This window comes from Lutjanus erythropterus, chromosome 3 (genome assembly GCF_056507025.1).
Source record: "Lutjanus erythropterus isolate fLutEry1 chromosome 3, fLutEry1.hap2, whole genome shotgun sequence".
Classification (NCBI taxonomy): Eukaryota; Metazoa; Chordata; class Actinopteri; order Lutjaniformes; family Lutjanidae; genus Lutjanus; species Lutjanus erythropterus.
Genome location: NC_139319.1, coordinates 24,237,641 through 24,258,717, shown reverse-complemented (window position 1 = coordinate 24,258,717; position 21,077 = coordinate 24,237,641). Strand labels below are relative to the sequence as shown.

At 37.3% G+C, this 21,077-nt stretch overlaps 2 protein-coding genes across 4 annotated transcripts; both read left to right on the top strand.

Moving 5' to 3' along the window:
• The first annotated feature begins 1,954 nt into the window (after positions 1-1,954).
• Positions 1,955-11,531, top strand: LOC146330065 (serine hydrolase-like protein). The gene is made up of 12 exons (XM_084715523.1): positions 1,955-2,139; positions 3,230-3,373; positions 4,598-4,711; positions 5,765-5,806; positions 5,902-5,921; positions 6,046-6,120; positions 8,068-8,177; positions 8,288-8,367; positions 8,504-8,538; positions 8,655-8,731; positions 8,826-8,913; positions 10,568-11,531. The coding sequence occupies exons 1-12, from the start codon at positions 2,082-2,084 to the stop codon at positions 10,709-10,711; spliced, it is 987 nt and encodes a 328-aa protein (XP_084571649.1). The 5' UTR covers positions 1,955-2,081; the 3' UTR covers positions 10,712-11,531.
• A 1,946-nt stretch (positions 11,532-13,477) lies between these two features.
• Positions 13,478-21,077, top strand: LOC146330064 (serine hydrolase-like protein). 3 transcript variants are annotated; one of them, XM_084715522.1, is made up of 12 exons: positions 13,639-13,795; positions 13,969-14,112; positions 15,923-16,036; positions 16,220-16,261; positions 16,359-16,378; positions 16,511-16,585; positions 17,929-18,035; positions 18,143-18,222; positions 18,314-18,348; positions 18,477-18,553; positions 19,727-19,814; positions 19,939-21,077. In XM_084715522.1, exons 1-12 carry the CDS (start codon positions 13,783-13,785, stop codon positions 20,068-20,070), a joined length of 927 nt encoding a protein of 308 aa, XP_084571648.1. In that variant the 5' UTR covers positions 13,639-13,782; the 3' UTR covers positions 20,071-21,077. The 3 variants fall into 3 exon arrangements, 2 of the variants coding, with proteins under 2 accessions (XP_084571648.1, XP_084571647.1); XR_014769844.1 differs by having other exon boundaries at positions 13,478-13,795; positions 16,359-16,585; positions 19,732-19,814; positions 19,939-20,077; XM_084715521.1 differs by having other exon boundaries at positions 16,359-16,585.

The following is a 21,077-nucleotide window of genomic DNA, read 5'->3' as shown; positions in this document are numbered from 1 at the left end:
AGTGCTTAAGTATGCATTCCCAGCTGGAATCTACTTAGTTACTTTTAAAATTATTGTTGAGTACTGAATACAATTTGAATTATTATCCAAACCTTTCATCTGTATTTTAGTAGCCAATCAGGTGATCTGATCAGAAACGGGCCAATGAAAATGAGATACATACAAACAAACAAACAACCAAAAAAATGCAGCAGCGGCACACTTTTGGAGTAAGGATGTAAATGATTAATCAATTAACTGTCATTATGAATTTGATAAAGATGTATTCATGGATATGTAATTAATAGATGTGGCAGGAATTCGCAACGAACCATCTGTTGAATAACAACAATAAAACTTTGATTTAAAATGAGAAAAAAGTTACCAAAAAACAGAAAAATATTGGAAATGTGGGGAAAAACATGCCTTGACTCTAACAAAGTATTAATGATGACAAGCATTAATAAGCATTTTCAATCACTGGCTCAGGAAAATGCTAATATTTACAACCCTAGTTTGGAGAGGTGATGGTGACATCAGCGGTTAAAAGTAATTAATAGTCTGAGTAGTTTGTGAGATGAATACTTTGTACTTTTACTTGAGTGTATTTTCAACACCAGTGCTTTTACACGTAATTGAGTGATATTTTAAAAATGTAACAGTACTTATACTTGAGCACAGTTTTTCAGTACTCTTTCCTCCAGTGGTCATTGATAACACCTATACTATTTCATGTATGTGAAAAAAGTCTATTCTCTAATTATATACTACCATAAAGTTACATAGTTCAAAGATGCAGTATATCTGTTTCTTTGTACATGACACACAGCTGAGTTTCTCTTTTAATTCCAGCATCAACTAATCAGATCTATTCCTGTAGCACAATTAAGTCAGATATTGTATTTGTGAAAACTCCCTTCACTCGCTCTATATTCCCTCTTTGAACTACTCGAACCACAGACAGATGTGTTCATTTATTCTGGTCTGCCAGACTTTGGGCAGAGCTATGCTGGGATATGCAAAACAAAACTGTCAGGTATAGGTGTCAGTCAAGCACAGTCAGTATACGCCCACACAGTCGTGAGCTGAGCCCAGTCAAACATAACAGTACAACAGATAGGATCAACAGCCAAAATTTTCAGTAATAAGCCAAATATAAAAACCCAAATAAACCCTAAACTTTACTCAGTTAAATTCAGCTACACTCCACCTCTTCAGCTGCAAATTAGAAGCTGTGAAGAACAGAACTGATTAATAACAGTATTGACTGTAATGAAAAGCCACTGTTAAAAAGCAGTTTAATGTTAAAGATATTCCTGATCTGCTGCCATGTAATGAGCTGTACATCTACAGGTCTGCTTATCACCCCCAGAGTCCCCCAAAACTAAATGTGCAGAGGCACTTTTGGTTTTTATACCCCTGACAATCTGCATCAAACTCCTACTAAACTTGAGACCTGCTCCAGCGCTAAGTTCTTCAAAATTAGGGTTTGACATTTTTATGGTTGCCATTACCTTTATTAAATTTGGGACTATCCATTCATGTCTCTTGATGTATTGTTACTGCTGCTGTGTTTATTCTCTGGTTTTAACTCCTTAGTCATTTGAAGCTTATTTGCATCTTGTATTTTTTTTCTCTCTCTTTTAAAATCCTACTTGTCTTGTCATGACCTTGTGTTTTTTTTTTTTTTAATATCTTATTGCCTTTTAATTATTATGTACAGCATTTAGCAGTGCACTTAAAAACAAACAAACAAAAGAATCTTATGATATCTTGCCATGATACTATGTTTACTATTTTTCAGTGTTTGTGTGTGAAAGTCTGTGGACTCTTCACTGACAGTGAAGGCCCTCTGCTGGCCACCGGTTACAGTCACAATGGGTAAAAGGTAAGCCCCTCCTCTTCTTCGCGGTGATTGGTCCAGACGCATGTCCACCTACCCAATAGCAGCTTCAAGTCGCGTCACGTGGTTTTCAGCACCCGGAAACGGTTGCGAAAGTCCAGTTGGCTAGAAGTTTCTGTTTAGCTGCCAGACTGTTTTCTTCCTTTTTTTTTATATATGTTTTGATCACACCGGTTGTTCAGCAGAGGTCCATTCAAAGATGATACAAGTTTTGAAAGGCGTCAAATACCTGCACACCTCCACACTGAAACAAGCAGGTAAATGTGTTCGCTAACAGACTTTAACAACTGATTACATAAATGAAGATGTTGCTCGTGTTATAAGAAATCATGTTTTTTTTAATACCTTCCATTTAATGTGACCCGGTGACCTAAAATCCGTACAAAAATGTGTATTAAATAATAGAAGCACTGAAATCTAATATGAAGAGGTGTGTCCTGTTTGCCCTGTGTAGTAATAATACTTAATTACATATTTATTTGGAGAGACTGGGTTAGTTTACATAGATGAGGTTAAATACATCTGTATGAATAAACTACACATCAGCAATCCAAAATGTGTTATATAAACAGGTCAGCACGAAGGTATTAAAACAGTGGACCACACCTGATGTGGATTTAGAGTCTGTTAAATATCCAAATTAATCTCACACAATACCTTTTATTAATGCTCTTTAATGAAAACAGCAGTAACACAGAACATATTGAAAACCAGCAAACACATTCAGGGGAAATACACATTAATATGAACAAGACTTTGATTTAAAAAACTATATGTTTTGCATAGATTTCTTATTATGAGAGTGAGAAATAATATCAGTGTGTAAAAATTCAAACAGGAGGTAAACTGGCTTTGACATTATGTAGGTAGAACTTAGGTAGCAAGAATCTGCATTTAGGTTATCTGTGTTGTTCTGCAGAAAATGAATCAACAATCTTGATATTTGATGAACGGCTTAAGCCATTTCTAAAGCAAAAGAGAGCAGGTTGGCAGTGAGCATGTACTTATGTCTGTCACATTTTCTGTTTTTTTTTTGGATTAACTTACACAATAATTCAATCATCAAAACTGCTGCTGATGAAATTCTTTACTGTTTCATCAGCTGATTGTTTCAGCAGTAAACAAAAGAAATTCAAAGAAAGAAAACACATCTGTTTCCCAGCAAAGCTGTCCCATTGATTTGTTACTTCAGGCACAAAAACCTCTTCTTATTGAAAGAGTGAGTAAATCTTTGTGTTAATATTACTGGTAAGATGAAAACTAATATTGCCGCCAGACTGACTCTAGAGAAGGCAGATGAAGGAAGAGGTTACAGCCCTTCGTGAGTTTTACTTGTTGTGTGTCTAGTTTCAGAGCTCTCTGTACCCGTCCCATGGGGAGAGATCAGAGGTAAAGTCTGGGGTCCTGATCACGGTCATCCTGTGCTGTGTTTACACGGCTGGGCTGACAACTGCGGTTCATTCAACAACCTCATTCCTCTCCTACCCAAAGGTAATAGTCGTTGTTGTAAACTGGAGAACCCATATACAACTTTGCCACAAGTCTCCTTCCTGTCCAAAAGTAAAAGTGTAACCCACAAAAATCAGTTTGGGAAGAGAACTGAACTGAACTGAAGGCTGAATCTTTCTTCTGTTTCTCCTCTTTGATTTAAATCTACACGTAGTATATATCAACATGTTCAGCTACTCCTGCTGCCACATGTGTTTGGCTAATTAGACATTGTCTCAGGAAAGTGTGTGCAGTGCAGGTTTCCTTGCAGGTGCTGTAGCTCAGCTGTTAGGGCAGCTGCCTCCTGCCAGAAGGACGGGGATTTAAACCATTTTTCTGACCTACTTACATGTTGTTGGTGTGAACACTGGAAGCTAAGATTCATTCAAGTTTTAAGTCTTATTCATAGTAATTAGTCTTTCCAACTATTCATACTCAGTCCATGGCTTTTTCATTGAAATTCAGTCCAGTGATTCAGTTTAGCTCCCAGCCATTATTCCTTCCACTGGTTCTTCATGCAAACTAAAGTCAGCAACTCAGGTAAGAGTCAGCTTTTCAACAAAAAAATAAAATATTTCACATTATTCCTATGGAATTGGTTTAGCTCCTCACATGCGCTATATGTTACATCTTTCACCTTTCCCTTTTTTCCAATTATTTATACTTCTTCCTATACTTTTTCAACTCACATATACTCATTTATACTTTCAGTTGTCTAGTCAATATTTCATATTTTTCATACAATATGGGTATTATTCAACTTTGAAATCCCTTTCATACCAATAACACAATAACCATTATCACTATTCCAAGTCTTAATACTCTTTCAGTTCAGAAATGCTGCTAAATTCCCAGCTTATAGTATATGTTGTATCCTTAATTCCTCTCCACCGATTTTCCTGTTCATACACCTTCACCGTCTTCTTACAAATTCAAGCCAGCAATGCACTTTACCTCCCAGCTTGCATTATATTTTGCATTGATCATCACTTTACCACTTTTCCGACCATTCATAGTCCTTCACCTGCTTCTTCACTCAAATTAAAACCAGCGATGCAGTTTAGCATCAACTTTTCAACATCCAGCATTCACACCACAATTTTGTCAGAAATTACCATCTATAGTTTGATGATATTATTGCCACTGCCCTTTAAAAAGACACTGACTTTTTTCAAGAATTAATTTGGCAGTGACTTGATGAGACTCCTTCGTTGTTCCTCCTTGCAGAGTGCAGATACGTGGCAGTGGACCTGGCAGGACACGGTCTGTCGTCACATCGTCCTCCTGGAGTTTTCTACACTTTTCCTTCGTACGTGATGGATGTACGCAGAGTCATTGACGGTGTGTGAGTTCAAGAAGTTGCAGGACAAATTTATGGCCACAAATTCAAATAAAACCTCTGTGTTTGCTCAGATCTCTGTTTTGATATAGCTTGTATTAGCGCTGGATGGTCATGTGTTCATTTTACAAAACTACACTGTCCAAATGAATCATTCTGAGAAAAGTTTGATAATAAACTAAAATTTTTAATATAGGGCCAACTTTTAGCCATCATTTAGAGCTGATGCCGATACCAGTATTAGAGAATGTTTATATATAGCAAAATATATAATAATAATATAAGATACAGAATATAGAATATATACATACACACACATTTTTGACAAAGATACTTGTGATAAAGATATGTAATGAAGGCAGGATATTTTACAGTTTAACAATAAGCATTATCATCCTACATGATATCAGGGCACTGAAACAGTAAACTTTCCCAGGTATTTTTAATAATTCTAAATAGTTATAAATCAAAAATACAGAAATAGAGCAAGGTATATATACATATATGTGAAACCTAAATTAGGATCAGATCTACGCAGAATGCTGCCAATATAGCTAACAAATAAAAATAATCCGCATTATGAACTGTTTAAAAAAGTTTTCATGTGGCCAAATAGGGGAAAACATATATGCCAACACTGATACAGGCGGATATAGCTGTGATTGGCCAATATTGGGCAGTTAATACCGATGTATTGGACGGGCTCTAGTATTCAACAACTGAATTATTTCCATGACAACTAGAAAACTCTACCCTTCGAAGAAGACTGCAGCCCTCCTGTTTTGTGTTACATTTTGTTTTGTTAAATCAAAGGTTGTATGTGATTTTGCACATATTTGCCATTGCAGACTACACATAATATACTATTACTATACTATACTATTATAGAATAAACCTATGATTAGTGATTCATTTTAACAGCATCACCCAGCTGCAGTGCATCTGTCCTGCAGTTAAACCACAGTAGTGATGTTGTCGTTTCAGCTAAAAACAGTCTCCATATCTGTGATGAGATACTGAACCTGGTTGATGATCTGTGAAATTAACTCCCACAGCTCTGCAGTGGAATAAATTCTCCATCATAGGCCACAGTATGGGTGAGTGCGGCTTTACAGCACAGCTAAGGCAATTTTAAATGTTTGGGAGATACCTGTTTTGTTTACATATGCCTTTTCCGTTTATTTTATTTCAGGTGGTAACATTGCTGGTCTGGTAAGTGACAGTGTCATGACAGCTGTTTCATCTTGTTACTGTTTTCACACAATACATACATTGACTCTGTGCAGACACTGCAGACATACCCTGTGGTATTTAGTCCATATTGTCTTTTCCACAGTTCAGTTCTCTGTATCCTGAGATGGTGGATGCTGTCGTACTGCTGGACTCTTATGGATTCTTTCCTACACATATGGTAATTCAACAGTTTTTACACCCCACACTAGATTTGATGCAGAGCTGCAATTTCTGGTTTATGTTATTTAATGTTCATTTGTATAGGGACAGGTATGAAGCATAAATCAGTGCCACACACCACAGCATTCATAGTCTAAGCTAATTTGCAGTGCCTGTCCCTAACTGGGACTTTAAGATACACTCAGCAACAAATTAACTATTTGTTGCTAATGTACGTTTATGTTATATGTTTGATTTTTCTTTCACTATCGAAGAGACTTTCAAGGAATTTTGACTTTTTATCTCACATTTGTCATTAAACTGCACAACCACCAGCCACAAAAAAAAATGTCTGTCGGCCCAAATAAATGTTGACTAAGAGCTTACACTGACAGTTTTGATAGAAATGGACGATCTGTTTTATCATGGCGTCTTGTCTCATCTGCAAGCAGAAACCTGCCATTTTCCAGCAATATGGAATCTCAGGATATCTGCAGGCCTTGAAAAGGCTTAAAAATCACTGGATTTAGATTAAAGTATTTTCTGTTGGCTATAACGCTAGTTATAAAATGTCTCATAAAGTTGGCAAATGTTGAATTTAGCAGTAGATTGAATTACAGCTGCAGTAACTGACTCATTCCCAGGTCATCAAACACTCACATTTTGGGAATGACAATCAACAATCAACTGTTTTACTGATCTGTGATTGGCCAAAGTCTCCCATCAAGGGCTAGATTTTCTAATGCCTGAAAGCAGAGCCAAGACAAGAGGCAGGAGTCTAGATTTTTCTCAGACCACTTGAATTATATTATACTTTAAGGCTGTTACGCAGCCTTTCTCCAGGATGCCAAAAGTAAACTGCCCACTGCAGCTTTAATCATTTCATTGGTTAATCCATATTTACATTTTATGCCAGATATTCAGGTGGAATTAATTATGTCATTAGGAACTACTGTTACATACTGCTTGGTCATATTACCATTACTGCTTTGCCATCAAGCTTTGCATGATCATGAAACTGGTATTAAATTGCGTTTTATGTGGTGTTAAAAAGCTCTTTAAAAAGTCCCTCAATCCATCCATCCATTTACTGCCGGCTAAGCAAGATACTCTAGATGTCTCTTTTCCCAGCATTCTCTTCCGGTCTTCCAGCTCCTCCTGGGGCACCCTGAGGCATTCCCAAGCCTTAAAAATTCTCAAATGTAACTAGGCGAAAGCTGCAGAAACCCTGTTATTGCTCTGCTAAACATGCAGAGCAGCAGCTATGAAGGATAAGGAAAGACAAGTTGCTTGGTTTCAGAGTTAAAATTCAGAGTGTTGTAGGAGCTCCCCCTGAGGAGGCTCTGCCGACCCTCAAGTAATTTGTTTTGAGACCATTGGTTTACGCTGACCGGTCCCTCCAGGTCTGCAGCAATTAGCTCAGATTCAACCAACCCCAGTTAATTCTGCACAACCTTGCAATTTTGTCCAACCGCTGTAACTTTTGTCCTAAAAATCTGAAGAATCATCTTAGCTTGCAGTGCTGTTATAATTCTCGCTGGAAAAGGTTGCTTTTGATTTTGAACGAATTCTACAAAAGCTTTTTGTGCAAAAACACCCAAAAACATTGCAACCCTTCATCAGAATTTCGAGAAAAGGTGATGTGAAGCTGCAGCAGTCCCAAAAAAGCCTGCAGAATCCTGGAGGGACTAAGAGGCTGTATGACTTAATGCCAATGTCTGAGGACTTCTAGAGTGTAAATTAATAAAAATGTATTTGTAGGTTGTTTGACATTGTGAAAGGGCTCACATTAAGGAAAAGTGTTTAGTCACTAATGCAATTGAGTCTGTAACAGTTTTGTCTCTTAGGTCGCTGTTAAAGCATTCATACTATATTATTGCATGATAATTTGCAAAGAGCTGTGCTGTACAATCTTATATGTAGTTTTGAATTGCTTGTCTTATCATTTGTGTCTGTTGTCTTGCAGAAAGAAGTGCCTGAAGTGATAAAGCAGGGGTTTGATGAGATGCTTGAATATGAAAAAAAGATAGAATGGAAGAAGGCGAGAGTGTACACTTATGAAAACGCAGTAGAGAGGTGTTACACCTTTCTATTTATGGTGTTTAAAAAAAACTACTGAACATTCACTCATCCAATAACATTGTTTGTATGACTGTTGTCTACAAAAAGACTTTTATTTTTTTCAGGCTTTTGGCTGCAAACCCGACTCTGTCTGAGCAGTCTGTGCGCATCCTCTTAGAGCGAGGTCTAGTTCAAGTTGAAGGAGGTACGGCTTTATCTGCCTCCTCTCTGTTTTTATGTTTGTTATGGATATTCCTTGTAGGAAAAAAAGAGTTCACACTCTGAATAATCTCACTGTTTTTACTCTCCTGCTGAAAAGATAATGCATTTTTCTCCTGCAGGAGTGGTGTTCTCTAGAGACTTCCGTATTAATCTGGTAGGTTAGTGCTGAACTGCACCAACTCATCACTTTGCTTTTTTTTTTTCTCCCAAAGCTTTTGTTGTATGCAGCCCAAAAAATGCACATACAGTACGTCTTCTTTTTGTTTTCAGAAAAACATAGTGCGCATCAGTTTGGAGCAGAGTCTGGTGATGCACTCGAGGATAAAAGCCTCTGTTCTACTTATCCTGTAAGATGTTTCTCCACCTCACATTTTCTCAGTACAATACCAGTAAGATGCACCTTACTAAATACACATACAATCTTGCTCTTTGTCTTTCCAGAGCAGAAGACGGCTTTGAGAAAACACTTGTTCAACCAGATCAAAAGGAATTTGTACAAGCATTTCTCCAGGCCTATAGGGACAGAAAAGTGAGTATATTTTTACTGTCTGTGGAAAATAGGTACGCTTGCATCTACAGGTTTATTTTTAGCTGTTAAGCCTGTGTGTAATTGTGCCTAGTAGACAGACAGACAGCTGCATAGATGCAAAAGTAGCAGTGTATTATGAGCTCAGTGTCTTACAGGCAGCAGAATATTTAGAGCTGTGAACCTCAACACTGACCTACATACAGGAACTTGGTCAAGTGCTGCTGATGAGAGAAAAGAGAGTATCAACTAAACGCCTCCACTGATGGTTTCTTTCCAAGTTAGTTGGTGAAATTTTGTGAATGTCAGACTTTCTCCTTGCAACAAATGTTAAAGAAGCTATTATCAGCATTTCTATATAATAATAATGTATGAAGTGACAATGTGGCAGGCTTCGTTCGCAGAAACTACAGAGAGTTATCACCTGAATCTGCAGCTTCTCTCAGCTTCACAGAGCTTTGCAGTGAGTTTCAGCTCATTGAGCCTCATGCAAGAACCTCTCATACAAACAGATTCATTCTTAAGTGGTTGCAATTTTCTCACTGTACAACTGGGTTCTTCTTTTTACTGCTATATGCCATTTTCATGAATGAACATTTCCTAACATATGGGGCAAAATGCAAAGTTTCATATGGTATTATTGAGGTGTTAATTATGCTAATTTACATTGCTCATGAACGTCACGGCTCAACAGTTAGGATTGCTCGCTTGCCTCAGGCGAGTTAGCAAGTAAATCTGGCAGCTCACTTATCCAACCGGGTAAGTAGTAAAATATAATTTAACTATTTTTGATAATTGGTTATTTAAATTATTAAAGTAATTTCTTAATGTACAATGGCAGAAAATGTCATTTTCATCCTTTTGAATATGAAGATTCCCTACTTTTTCATTTATTATCATATTAAACTGATCTGACAAAAGAAGACATTTAAAGACATCACCTTGAACTCTGAAAATGATTGATATTTTACACTCTTCTATGACATTTTATAGGCCTTGTAGCCCTATCTGAAACATGACACACGACTTAAGTCTTTGTTGTTATTTGATAACCGCTAATAAATAAAATTTGTACAAGGGCCAGTAAAAATGGGCTTCAGACAAGAAGATTTCTGACCCACTAACCTGACTGGTGAGAAAAAAACAGATACACACAGGTGTATCATTTACACATTTACGCTTGGCCGCCACAAGCCAGTTATCCCTGTGGTAACTTTTCTGAAATTAGGAGTGTTTGCTGAATCTGACATAGAACACTCATACCATCCCACCACGCAAAGTAAGTTAATGAGATAAGAATATGAAAATGTTCTTGCATGAGGCTCATTGTTAGCTGTTGCAACTTCACTGTTTCAATTGTGTCTCATCACTTACATACAGTAGCACCATTTTTCTCAACAACAAAAAAGCTGTGTGCTATTTGCTCACCACCGACCAGAAGACAGACACAGTCTGTAGTGGAACATTTAGCAGCTAAAGAGCCCGATATTTCCCTCAAGAATTGGCGGAGACCAAAAACAGCTAAAAAAAAAGAGTGAATGTTTGATTTACATTCAGCAGGTGATCAGAACTCCAAATGTTGGCAATAAACTGCAGGTTAAAATGTTACACTTTAATCACTCACATTTGTCTAATTGTCTTTCTCTCTTTGTTTCAGCACACCATACAGACAGTACCTGGCGATCATCACATCCATCTGAACAAACCTGAAGTCGTTGCTCCACTTGTGTCTGACTTCCTGCGGACCAAAGTGCTGCCACAGTCAGCCAATCCAGCAGACGAACAGACCTCTAAGTTATAGCAAACACAAAAAACTTCCATTTTGCCTTAGGACTTATGAAACCTCTGATTTTAACAACTTTTTAACAGCTGTAGAATAAATGTTCCTGTATGTATAATTTGCTGTTTACATTCACCTTAATACTTAAACCTCAGCCAGCTGTCTGACCATCAACTCATGTTACATTTGGTGGAAGTTATTTAACATATATTTCTGTTGATTTGAGTGACAGTGGCATTGTGAGCAATATAAGCCATGCTTCACACCAAGCTGTTTTTTTTTTAACTCCAGATGGTCTTTAAAATAGTGTCGGGGGAACATTGAGTCAGATGATGATCCGCAAAAGGCATCCAAATTGTGGTTTTGGCTCAGTTTTTATCTTTTGCTTTTTGATTCAGTGAAGAGGTGTCATCCACAACCGGGTTTACTCAGTTCAGTGAATTCATATCAAGTCTGTGTTGGTCAGATTTTTTTTTTGTGTGGACAGTTACTTGCAGTATTATATGTATTTAAACTGTAACACATCATTTTAGCAGTGATACTTTGAAAGTAACCGTACCATCTAACACTTAAAAAACATATTTTTCTGATGATAATAATATTAATAACTTCTGTTTTTATAGCACTTTTCTTAATGTTACAAAGTGCTTTACAAAAGAAAATAAAACCAGACAAGGAAGATAAATTACAACTAAGGCCAAGGAAGAGGAAGTAAAAACAATAAAACAAGTTGAGATCAAATAAATAAAAGTAATAAGCATTGTATTCCTAAAACACTGTTGGACTCATGATGGACAGTTTAAAAAAGGATAAAAAAAAATAAATGCAGCTGCACCAGAAATGTCGTGTTTTTGAAATTCAATTCTTCTTCCTTGTCAAAACCTGATGCCTACATTACCCACAGTGCAATTCAGCCACCAGCAGTTTGGGTGTAGAGTTTGATGTGTTATGCCAGTAGCAGCTAATTTAGTGTCGAGCTGTTAGCCTCAAGCAGAGATGAGGAGTGGACAACAGAGGTCTGGTAAACTCACTTCTGTCTAACTCCATTTCTCCAGATGTTTTTCATTTTCAAACTTTTAAGTCTTCAGCCCCAGTCTATGCTGACTCAAGTGACATCACTTGAGGCAGTTTATCAGACTTCACGCAGCTCTTTCTGGAAAAAAAAGGCCTTATACAACTTCTTCACATATGCAGTACTACTCCCCAAGACCTGAAAACACACTTTGATGTGTAGTAACCATAACTTTTTTTACAGTTATGGTTACAGACTCTCTCTTCACCTCCCTACACTTGTATTTTGAGTGTAATAAGATAGATACCACAGTAATATTGTGGTTTCTTGAATGTGTGTAGGTCTAAAATCTGCGGGGTTCCCCTTTAAATGTATCAATTAAAACTATAGTCTCATGAGGCTGCAATATTCATTATACACCAGAAACAAAGTTATAGTTATAAAGATTAAAAAGAATTAAAACTTTCCCATTCTTTAATCTAAGTAAAATGTGGTTTATGCAGATGGTGACAGAGGAGAGCCAGGACATGTTGTTACCCAAATTAAAGGTGTGTGTTGGCATTGAACTAACTGTGCTGGTACTTCAATGGTAACATTGGCGTGCTAACTTTTATGAATGTACTGTAGGTTTCTGTCGACTGTCAGAGGTGTTAATTTATTATATATTTGATATTCAAGCAACACTCATGGTTAAAAAATTTTGATTCAGTGTTTTATTTGTAACCAAACCTGACTTTGACAAACACATGGTGAACATCTGGCAACCAAAAGCTTTGAACCGCTGACAGGCTGAAGTCGACATCAGGACAGCGTGCTCCTGTACAACTCCCCTCAGTTGTCTGCTTTTCTTCGGGCTGCTCAGCTCCTCTTGTTCTTGGCTCACTGCCTTCCTGCTGCCCTACAGGTGTATTCACAGGCAGTAGTTATCTCACCTTGTACCTGCTGCCTTTGAGGAATGTTTGAGATGCACCGTGGCTCGTCAGGTGTCTTAGATGTCTGCTGCCTGTTGTTAATATTTTAGCAGTTGCACACCTTCTCTGAAGTGCATCCTCATGTTTAATCTCAAAAGTTAGTGAGCTGTGAGAAGAACGACTCCTTGTACCTGAGCGCTGCAGTGAAAGCAGAGGATGAGTCTGCACTCAGGTACTGGAACACAGTATTTTCTTTACAGCATGTGTACGGCATTTAAACTGAATATTTTAAGAAAGGCTTTTATTTTGGAGGAATATCTGTTGGAAATTTATGAAACCTTAAATCTTTAGATATAATTGAATCTTAATTTGATCATTAGATCATCATCAGTGGCTGTCTCAGGCTGTCTGAGGGTTAGGACACCATCATGGAGAGGGATAATGTACAGTGAGCAGGTCATTATTGTGAAATAAACCCCTTCAGGTTCAAGTTCAGATTCAAGATCCCTCTGCTTTGCATCAGGCTCCTGCATTGTTTCACAATAATGACCTGCACACTCTACATTATCCCTTAAAAACATATTTGGAAATACCACACACATTCACGTTATAATTTCAAGCCATCAATTTGATGTAATTATCCTTTTAATTCATCAAAAAGTAACTTGTGAAATTTGGGGATTGGATTTCCACTTGTGTATGGCATAATGTGAAAAGTATGGATGCAATTTAAGCTCACAAAATAAAATATATACAGACTTTCTTTATACTCAGTAATTTAACAGGTTGACAAAAGGGATGCTTGCTCCTTTATTTTATCAGAGAGATCTGGAGATCGAGTAGTCAAGCTGTCAGACAAATGTAGTGGAGTAAATATACTTAATTACATTTCACCACTGCAGGTTTCAGGGTCATTACATCATACAGTGGATAATATCTAAAGCCAGATTCAAAACACTGGGGGAAAAAACAATGACATGTTTCTTAAGCGCTGCCTGAAAGGCGTTACTGTGGAAAACAAAGGCCCTTTTTAAAGTCCACGCTGCTTTATCCGGTGAAGCGTCTCGGCCGCAGCCGCCAGAGAGACCGGAAGTAAAGTTTTCTGAAAGTTCATGGACTGAAGGCGCAGGAGATGTGAGAACACCTCCAGAAGAGTAGCATTGACTGCAATGGCTGGAGAAGGTAAGAAAGTTAGAGCTGAAACAAGCCGCCTCCTGTCAGATGTAAATATAATTTGCTCAGTGTCTGCGCCTCAGTTCTCAAGCTTCACATGGAGGTTGTTAATTTCAGCAGTTTTATCTGTTATTTCTCTGTTTGAGCTGCAGACTGACGGCTCTGTCGTGTCGTGTGTTCAGGTTCAGAGCTCTCTGTTTCGGTCCCATGGGGAGAGATCAGAGGAAAAGTCTGGGGTCCTGATCACGGTCGTCCTGTGCTGTGCCTGCACGGCTGGGCTGACAACTGCGGTTCATTCAAAACTCTCATTCCTCTTCTACCAAAAGGTAATCTGTTATTGGCTAGCAAGTAGTGAGACTTTAAGTAAACAAAATTAACTCTTTATTTTAGATGTCTTATTATTTTCTGGGACGTTTCCTGGAAATATCTTTATAATTTGGTAATGATTACAGTTAAAAGGATTCTCTGAATATTTCCACCAATAAAAACTACCAGACATGGAAAAATAATTAATTAATCATTTCAGTTTATATCATTGTAAATTTGACATTTTCTGTTTTAGACTCTGTTCTGACCAAAGCGTTTATTTGCAGATGTTCACTTTAGCACTAGAAAATTCATGTGTGTTCATTTTCCAATATTACATGGCTTTGTTGAATACTCAATTCTGATTGGTCAATTACAGCATTCTAGGGTCTGTTATTTCTGACCATTCTCGTGAAGAACAGACCGTTGCTGTGTACACGGCTCTGACCATAGCCCCTGGAGAAACAATGCAATTATTGTTAAATCCCCCAAAATATTTTAAAATTAATATTTTGTGTCACTCAAATGTGTGCCAAGTGTTTTTTTTTTTGTAAGTAAGCATGTAATGGTTACCTACATGATTCAAGATCCCTCCACTTCGCATCAGTGTCCTACATCATCCTGTCAGGATTTATTTCACAATAATGACCTGCTCACTGTACATTATCCCTAACTGAAACAACACTTAGTTCCAACCAAGTAACTTGATTGGTCAAGAGACATATTCTCTCAGTGCTGCTACAGAGTAAACAGCACTGCGACTTTTAACTATCACTCTGCTTTACAGGTGTTATAATGACCATTACATTAGTGTTACGATGACTAACAGGTAGAGACAGGACAAAAATTCATTCAAGATTCAGGCTTATGACTGTGGGAATGCTGTCACACACTTTAATCTGAAAAAGTACACAAAGTAAGGTACAAACGCAACAGTTTTAACAGCTTTTGACCTATTAATCAGCAAAAAATACACCCACTGCCAGGCATAGGTGTTTGTGTTGGTATTTATGAACAGGTAATTTACATAAATATATACATGACTTATACAGATCATTTATACAGTCGCTTCCTGGTCAACATGGACACCACCCTGGATACAGTCTTTAGGCAGTTTCATGGATCCATCCAGGCAACTAAGGGAAGCTCTACTGCAATTGGGTGTAGACCTACATGAAAGGGATAATGTACAGTGAGCAGGTCATTATTGGGAAATAAATCCCCCCGACAGGGTCATGCAGGATGTTCCCAACAGGCAATCATATGACACAAAACATTAATTTTAATATTAATTTATGGATTTAAAAATGATTTTATTACTCCTCCAGGATCTGTAATTAGAACTGCATGCCTAGTAACGGCCTGCTCCTCATAGCAACAGCCTGCTATACAAAAATAACAAACCGTAGAGTGCTGTAATTGACCAATCAGAATCGAGCATTTAGCAAAGCCGTAATAAAGATTAGGAAGCAGTGTTTATGTGTTGCCTGGCAACAGTCTGGAGTCAGTCAGAAGTATTTGTGTTGGGCAGAACCAAATAAACAAAGAAATCATAATCTGATGTCACATATTATGTCAGCTAATAACATCAGGCTACGACTGCATCACAGCCGTGTTGATATTCAGTACAACAGCAGAACCTCAAACAACAAAGTCTCCAATAATAAAAGAATGATTTGTATTAATTTTATTAATTTGAGCGGTGTTTTTACATGTTATAAACTGAACTGAACTTTCTCTGTTTTATATAATTAGTGACAAATCAGGTCGAATCAAATCAAAATCATTAAGAAAATATGGACCCATAACATCCTCTGTCCCTCGTCTCAGAGTGCAGATACGTGGCTGTGGACCTGACAGGTCACGGTCTCTCATCACATCGTCCTGCTGGAGTTTTCTACTCTCTTCCTGAGTACGTGGCAGATGTACGCAGAGTTGTTGACGGTGTGTAAGTTCAAGAAGTTGCAGAAACATTTTTGGCCGAGCTCTCCAAGACTTCATGTTCCTATTTACGCCTCTGATTAAACTACAGTTGGACTTTTGGCAACTAAAAACTGTCTCACTGAGTGTTGTGTGATGAGATACTGAACCTGCCTGTTTGATGATCTGTGAAATTAACTCCCACAGCTCTGCAGTTAAAGAAATTCTCCATCATAGGCCACAGTATGGGTGAGTGCAGCTTCACATCACAGTTCATCTTAATCCGTGTTGTACATTTTGCTGCCTTATAGTCATTTAAAGCTGTAAAATCACCTTTAATTTACAGGTGGTGACATCGCTGGTATGGTAAGTGTCGATGTCTCATCACGCTCTAACATGTCTTATCTGTCTCCTCCTTTTCACACAGTGTACAGAAACTTATTTTTCTGTGTTTTCATACATGGTGTCATCATGTGGTCATTATTGTGTTTCCCACAGTTCACTGCTCTGTATCCTGAGATGGTGGATGCTCTCGTACTTCTAGACGCTTTCGGGTTCCTACCTACAGATTCAGTATGGACCATTTTGACACACCAAATTACTGTTTCTTTTAACTGTTACTAGAGCTTTAATAGTTTGTGTTGGTTAAATTGCACAACAGTATTTATTTTGTTGGCTGTAAGTAGTAGAAATAAATATGTTGAATCTACATATCCTAAAATAAACTCCTTCCAGTTTCTTAACTTCCTAGATAAAAAAAAGAGAGCAACACCTCAGTAGTATTCATTATAATGCATCTGCTGAGGTTTTCTGTTTTTGTTTTTGTTTTTTCAATTCAAAACACTCAAACATCTTCTACTGAAAGGTAATCAATTATCACGTAGATAGTATGAGATTTTCAGTTATTCTGTTCTGGGACGTTTACTGAGAAGAGCTTTGTAATTTGCTAATAATTATAGGTAAAATAGACAATATTCACTTGATTTACCTCCAGTTCTATGGTTGAAAGTATTACCTTATCAATTAGTTAATCAACAAACAGTGGTGAAAAGCAACTACGTACATTTACTCAAGGACTGAACTTAAGTACAAGTTTGTACTACTTTACACAAATATTGTACTTTTTACTCTAAAACATTTGTCTGATATAGGTTGTACATTAACGTTGCATATACATTGTGCAGAAAACTCAATCTGACCAATTTTATGTAAATGAGGGCAAATGAATAAATTACTTCATTTATATAATGCTTTTATCCAAAGTGCTTTGCTGTTACCTAGATTGTTAATATTACCATCACATTAGCTCCAGACGGCTAGCACAGTAGCTAGCTTCATCAGCAGTAATAAATAAAGTAATAATTGGAAAACAAAACTGTACAAAACCACAAATCAACAAGCACACCAAATGAAATAATGAAATAGAATATAATCTACAGATGATGCTCCATCAAGGGCATTTGAGGATTAGTTAAAAGATGTTTGTCAATATTTACTTGGTTACAGTTTGGACAAAATTGTGGACATAAAAATGTTTGTTAAATTGCTGTGCCGGTAGTGGTTACTATGGTAACTTCAACTGAAACCAACTGCTGGTGGCAGGACACCTTCGGTCAGTGCAGGTCTAATCTGTTAGTACATAATATATTTTAATTGTACATTTACTGTACTCATAATGTATGTGCTGTTTTTTTCTGTATTCACCTGTAGGCTTTAAGAGAAAGAACGTCTGTTTAATGTTCTTTAAATAATCTTCATTCATTCTGTGAAAATAATTCTTGTATTATTATTATTTTTATGTTCATCCTGTCTTTTTTATCATGTACTGTATCTTATAACATAAAAATCTGTACTTCTCACTTCTGTCAGTAGTTATCGATTTTGTCACCTCATCATTTCTGTCTCTTTTCCTGCAGACAGAAATTTCCAAAGTGATGAGGCAGGGGATGGAGGAGATGCTTCAGTTTGAAAAAACAATGAAGGAGAAGAGGAGAGTTTACACTTATGAGAGGGCAGCTGAGAGGTATTATACGACTTAAGTTGATCGTTATTTATAAATGAAATCTTTCTTTTATCTTTTATTAATTATAGTCAGTTCAGCTGCTGGTTCAAGTGTTTTATTGCTTTCAGGCTGTTGGCTGCAAACCCGACTTTGTCTAAACAGTCTGTGAGCATCCTTTTAGAGCGAGGTCTAGTTCAAGTTGAAGGAGGTGCGTCTTTATCTCTCATCCTCTCAGAGAGAAATAATCTCACTTTGCTTCCACTCATCTGCTGGCAGCTGAATGTGTTTCTCTTCTGCAGGGTTCGTTTTCTCCAGGGACCTCAGAGTTAATTTTGTAAGTCACTTTAAACCTCCTGAAACTTCCCCCACATCCACCACCTCCTCTCTGTTGACTTTTCCACCAGAGGTTCAGCGTTCGGCTTGTGCAGCACGTGACATGTGCGTTTTATTTTACGCTTTCAGAAAAACATAGCGCGCATCAGTTTGGAGCAGAGCCTGGAGATGCAGTCAAGGGTTCAAGCTTCTGTTCTGGTTGTTCTGTAAGACACTGATCACTACACTGAAACTGATGTTTGCATTAAGTGTTATGGCAACGTGACACTAGAGACATTAATAACAGCTGACACACAGTATATATATATGTCTACTGACTAGAAATACAGCTAACAAACAATGTGTAAATCATATCCTCACCTCACTTCTTTTTTAATTCATGTAAGTCACAAATCTCTGTCCATATCACATCTGTCAATAACATAGTTAACTTTTCATCCTACAGAATGACTGGGTCTCACCAATGAAGGTTAATTTAATCTGAGATTAGTTCTCATCAGAGTTTAGCAAAATTCGGTTTAAAATCAGCAAATTTGAAATTAATCAAAGCTCCGTTTCAAAATTAAAAACTAATCTCGCTTTATTTTATTGATGTAAACTGAAATGATAGAGTTTAATCAGTATGAAAATACTTGCTTCTCCAAATTAAAGTATATAAAGAAAAAATAAATTAGACTGCTGTTGGGACCTAATAAGTATAAAAGTGGGGAGAAAACCGTTAACCATTGGCTGCTGTGTATTTTTTCACAAAAAAAGCTAACTAGCTAAAAAGTTAATGACACGTTGCATTGTTTTCTAGCTAGCTAAAACAGTTAAAACACGGTGCTGTTTGCTGGCTAGCTAAAAAATTAAAAACAACAACAACAAAAACGATATATTGTTTACTAGCTGGCTGATGGAAGAGAAGCTCTAATTTATTTTCCTTTGAGAAAAACTCATTGGCTGAAATATCAACTGGAATGACACAAAGAAGAGACACATCACAAAACGTCTTTCCCTTAACTTTCTTTGAGGAACTTGATTATTTTTCTATATCTATCTCAAAAAGGCAGCAGCCATTTACAAGGTAAACCTCCTCATGTCTGAGTTTAAAGTAAATGTCGGATCACATTTTAAACTGGAGTTTAAAGTTTTGGTGCAACAGAATTAAGTTAAATTTAATCTAGGTTTAGAATGAAAACTATACAGATTTAAAGAGAAATTTAAATTTGTTCTTTCTTAATTCTAAACTAGTTTTAGCTAGTTGGTGCAACATAATTTATATGATAACCATGATTTGATCAGGTCTCTTGGTTGGTGGAACCCAGATTATGTCTTTTTTTTTTTGGTCTTTTTTTCTCATATTGAACTAAATATGTTCAAAATCTCTTTTTCTCCAGAACAGAAGAAGGATTTGTTGGAACACTTTCTGAACCAGCTCAGAATAAATTTACCTCAACACTTCTCCAATGTTTGAGAGACAGAAATGTGAGTTTGTAAATGAGACAGAATGAAAATACAAAGTGTTTGAAGTATTTTAGGATTATTTAACCACCTTATTAATTCTGCATATCTGCAATTAATTTCCCTGTCTGTGTGGTGTTTCTTTCAGCACACGGTGGTGACAGTACCAGGTGATCATCATGTTCATCTGAATAAGCCTGAACTCATCGCTCCGTTTGTGTCTGGCTTCCTGCAAACCAAAGCACCGTCTCAGCCAATCAGCCGAGAGCAGCAGTTATAAGCTACAGACACACTCAAACACTCACACTGTCACACTGAAGCCATGTTGTACTGTTGTTCTTGAGCAAACCGTGTTTATATTAACAAAAGTGTTAAAGGTTGAACTATTAAACGGTTGAAGTATCATCACTACCTCCGTACAGGGATAGTTCTTTATTATTATCTATTCTATTCTATTATCTACTCAACCTCATGTTGATTGAAGGTCGGGTTTAGTTTTTTAGTCCACTAAAGACTGCTGGAGTTTCACAGGAAAATTAAATAATATACCCCCATACCACTTGTCTGGTGTATCCCAAGTCTCCTAAAGCCCCAGCATGCTGTTCACTTGTGTCACACCACACACCCAGTTCAGATGGTGCACATGTGAATGTGGCTTCAAGCTAAGCACAGCGAAGATTTGTCTTTTTCACGGGAGGGAAGGGCCGTCTTTCAGGTCAACTTGGCATGCGTTGATGTAATTCCTGTTGACACGAGTTGGTGGGACGGGACAATAGATGAGATCAGTCTGGAGCGAGTGTGAACCTACTGTGACATCACCACCGCAGATTCACAGTTTTTCAAGAATTAATACATTTCAAGGAAGTTAAATACTCATTTCAAGGTGGAAGCAGAGAAGGAATTTCAATTACAACTTCACCTACTTCCAAAGTGCGTGGAGGAGGAGGGAAAAAGTCTGATTTCAAGGTGTCCTTCGGGGAAAGGTAGAGCAGAGGTGGTATGCAACCAGATCCTGATACGTCCTTTCTTGTGATCAGTTTAGTTTTTAGATGATGGTCTCAACAACAGCTCATTATAGATATGTGTGTTTTCTTTATGAAATGCTTCTTTGACTTGACTTGGCTCTTTGTTTTTGATGACATTAATGGAGGTCCTTCACATGGGGCACCTTTGTAATGAAACGTTTTATGAGATCTTTAACAAAATTCCTGACATGCTCTTGCAAAAACATTTAATTCACCGGTCAGCAAACGTACTCGCTTGAATAAAACAGCCACATAAAAAGAA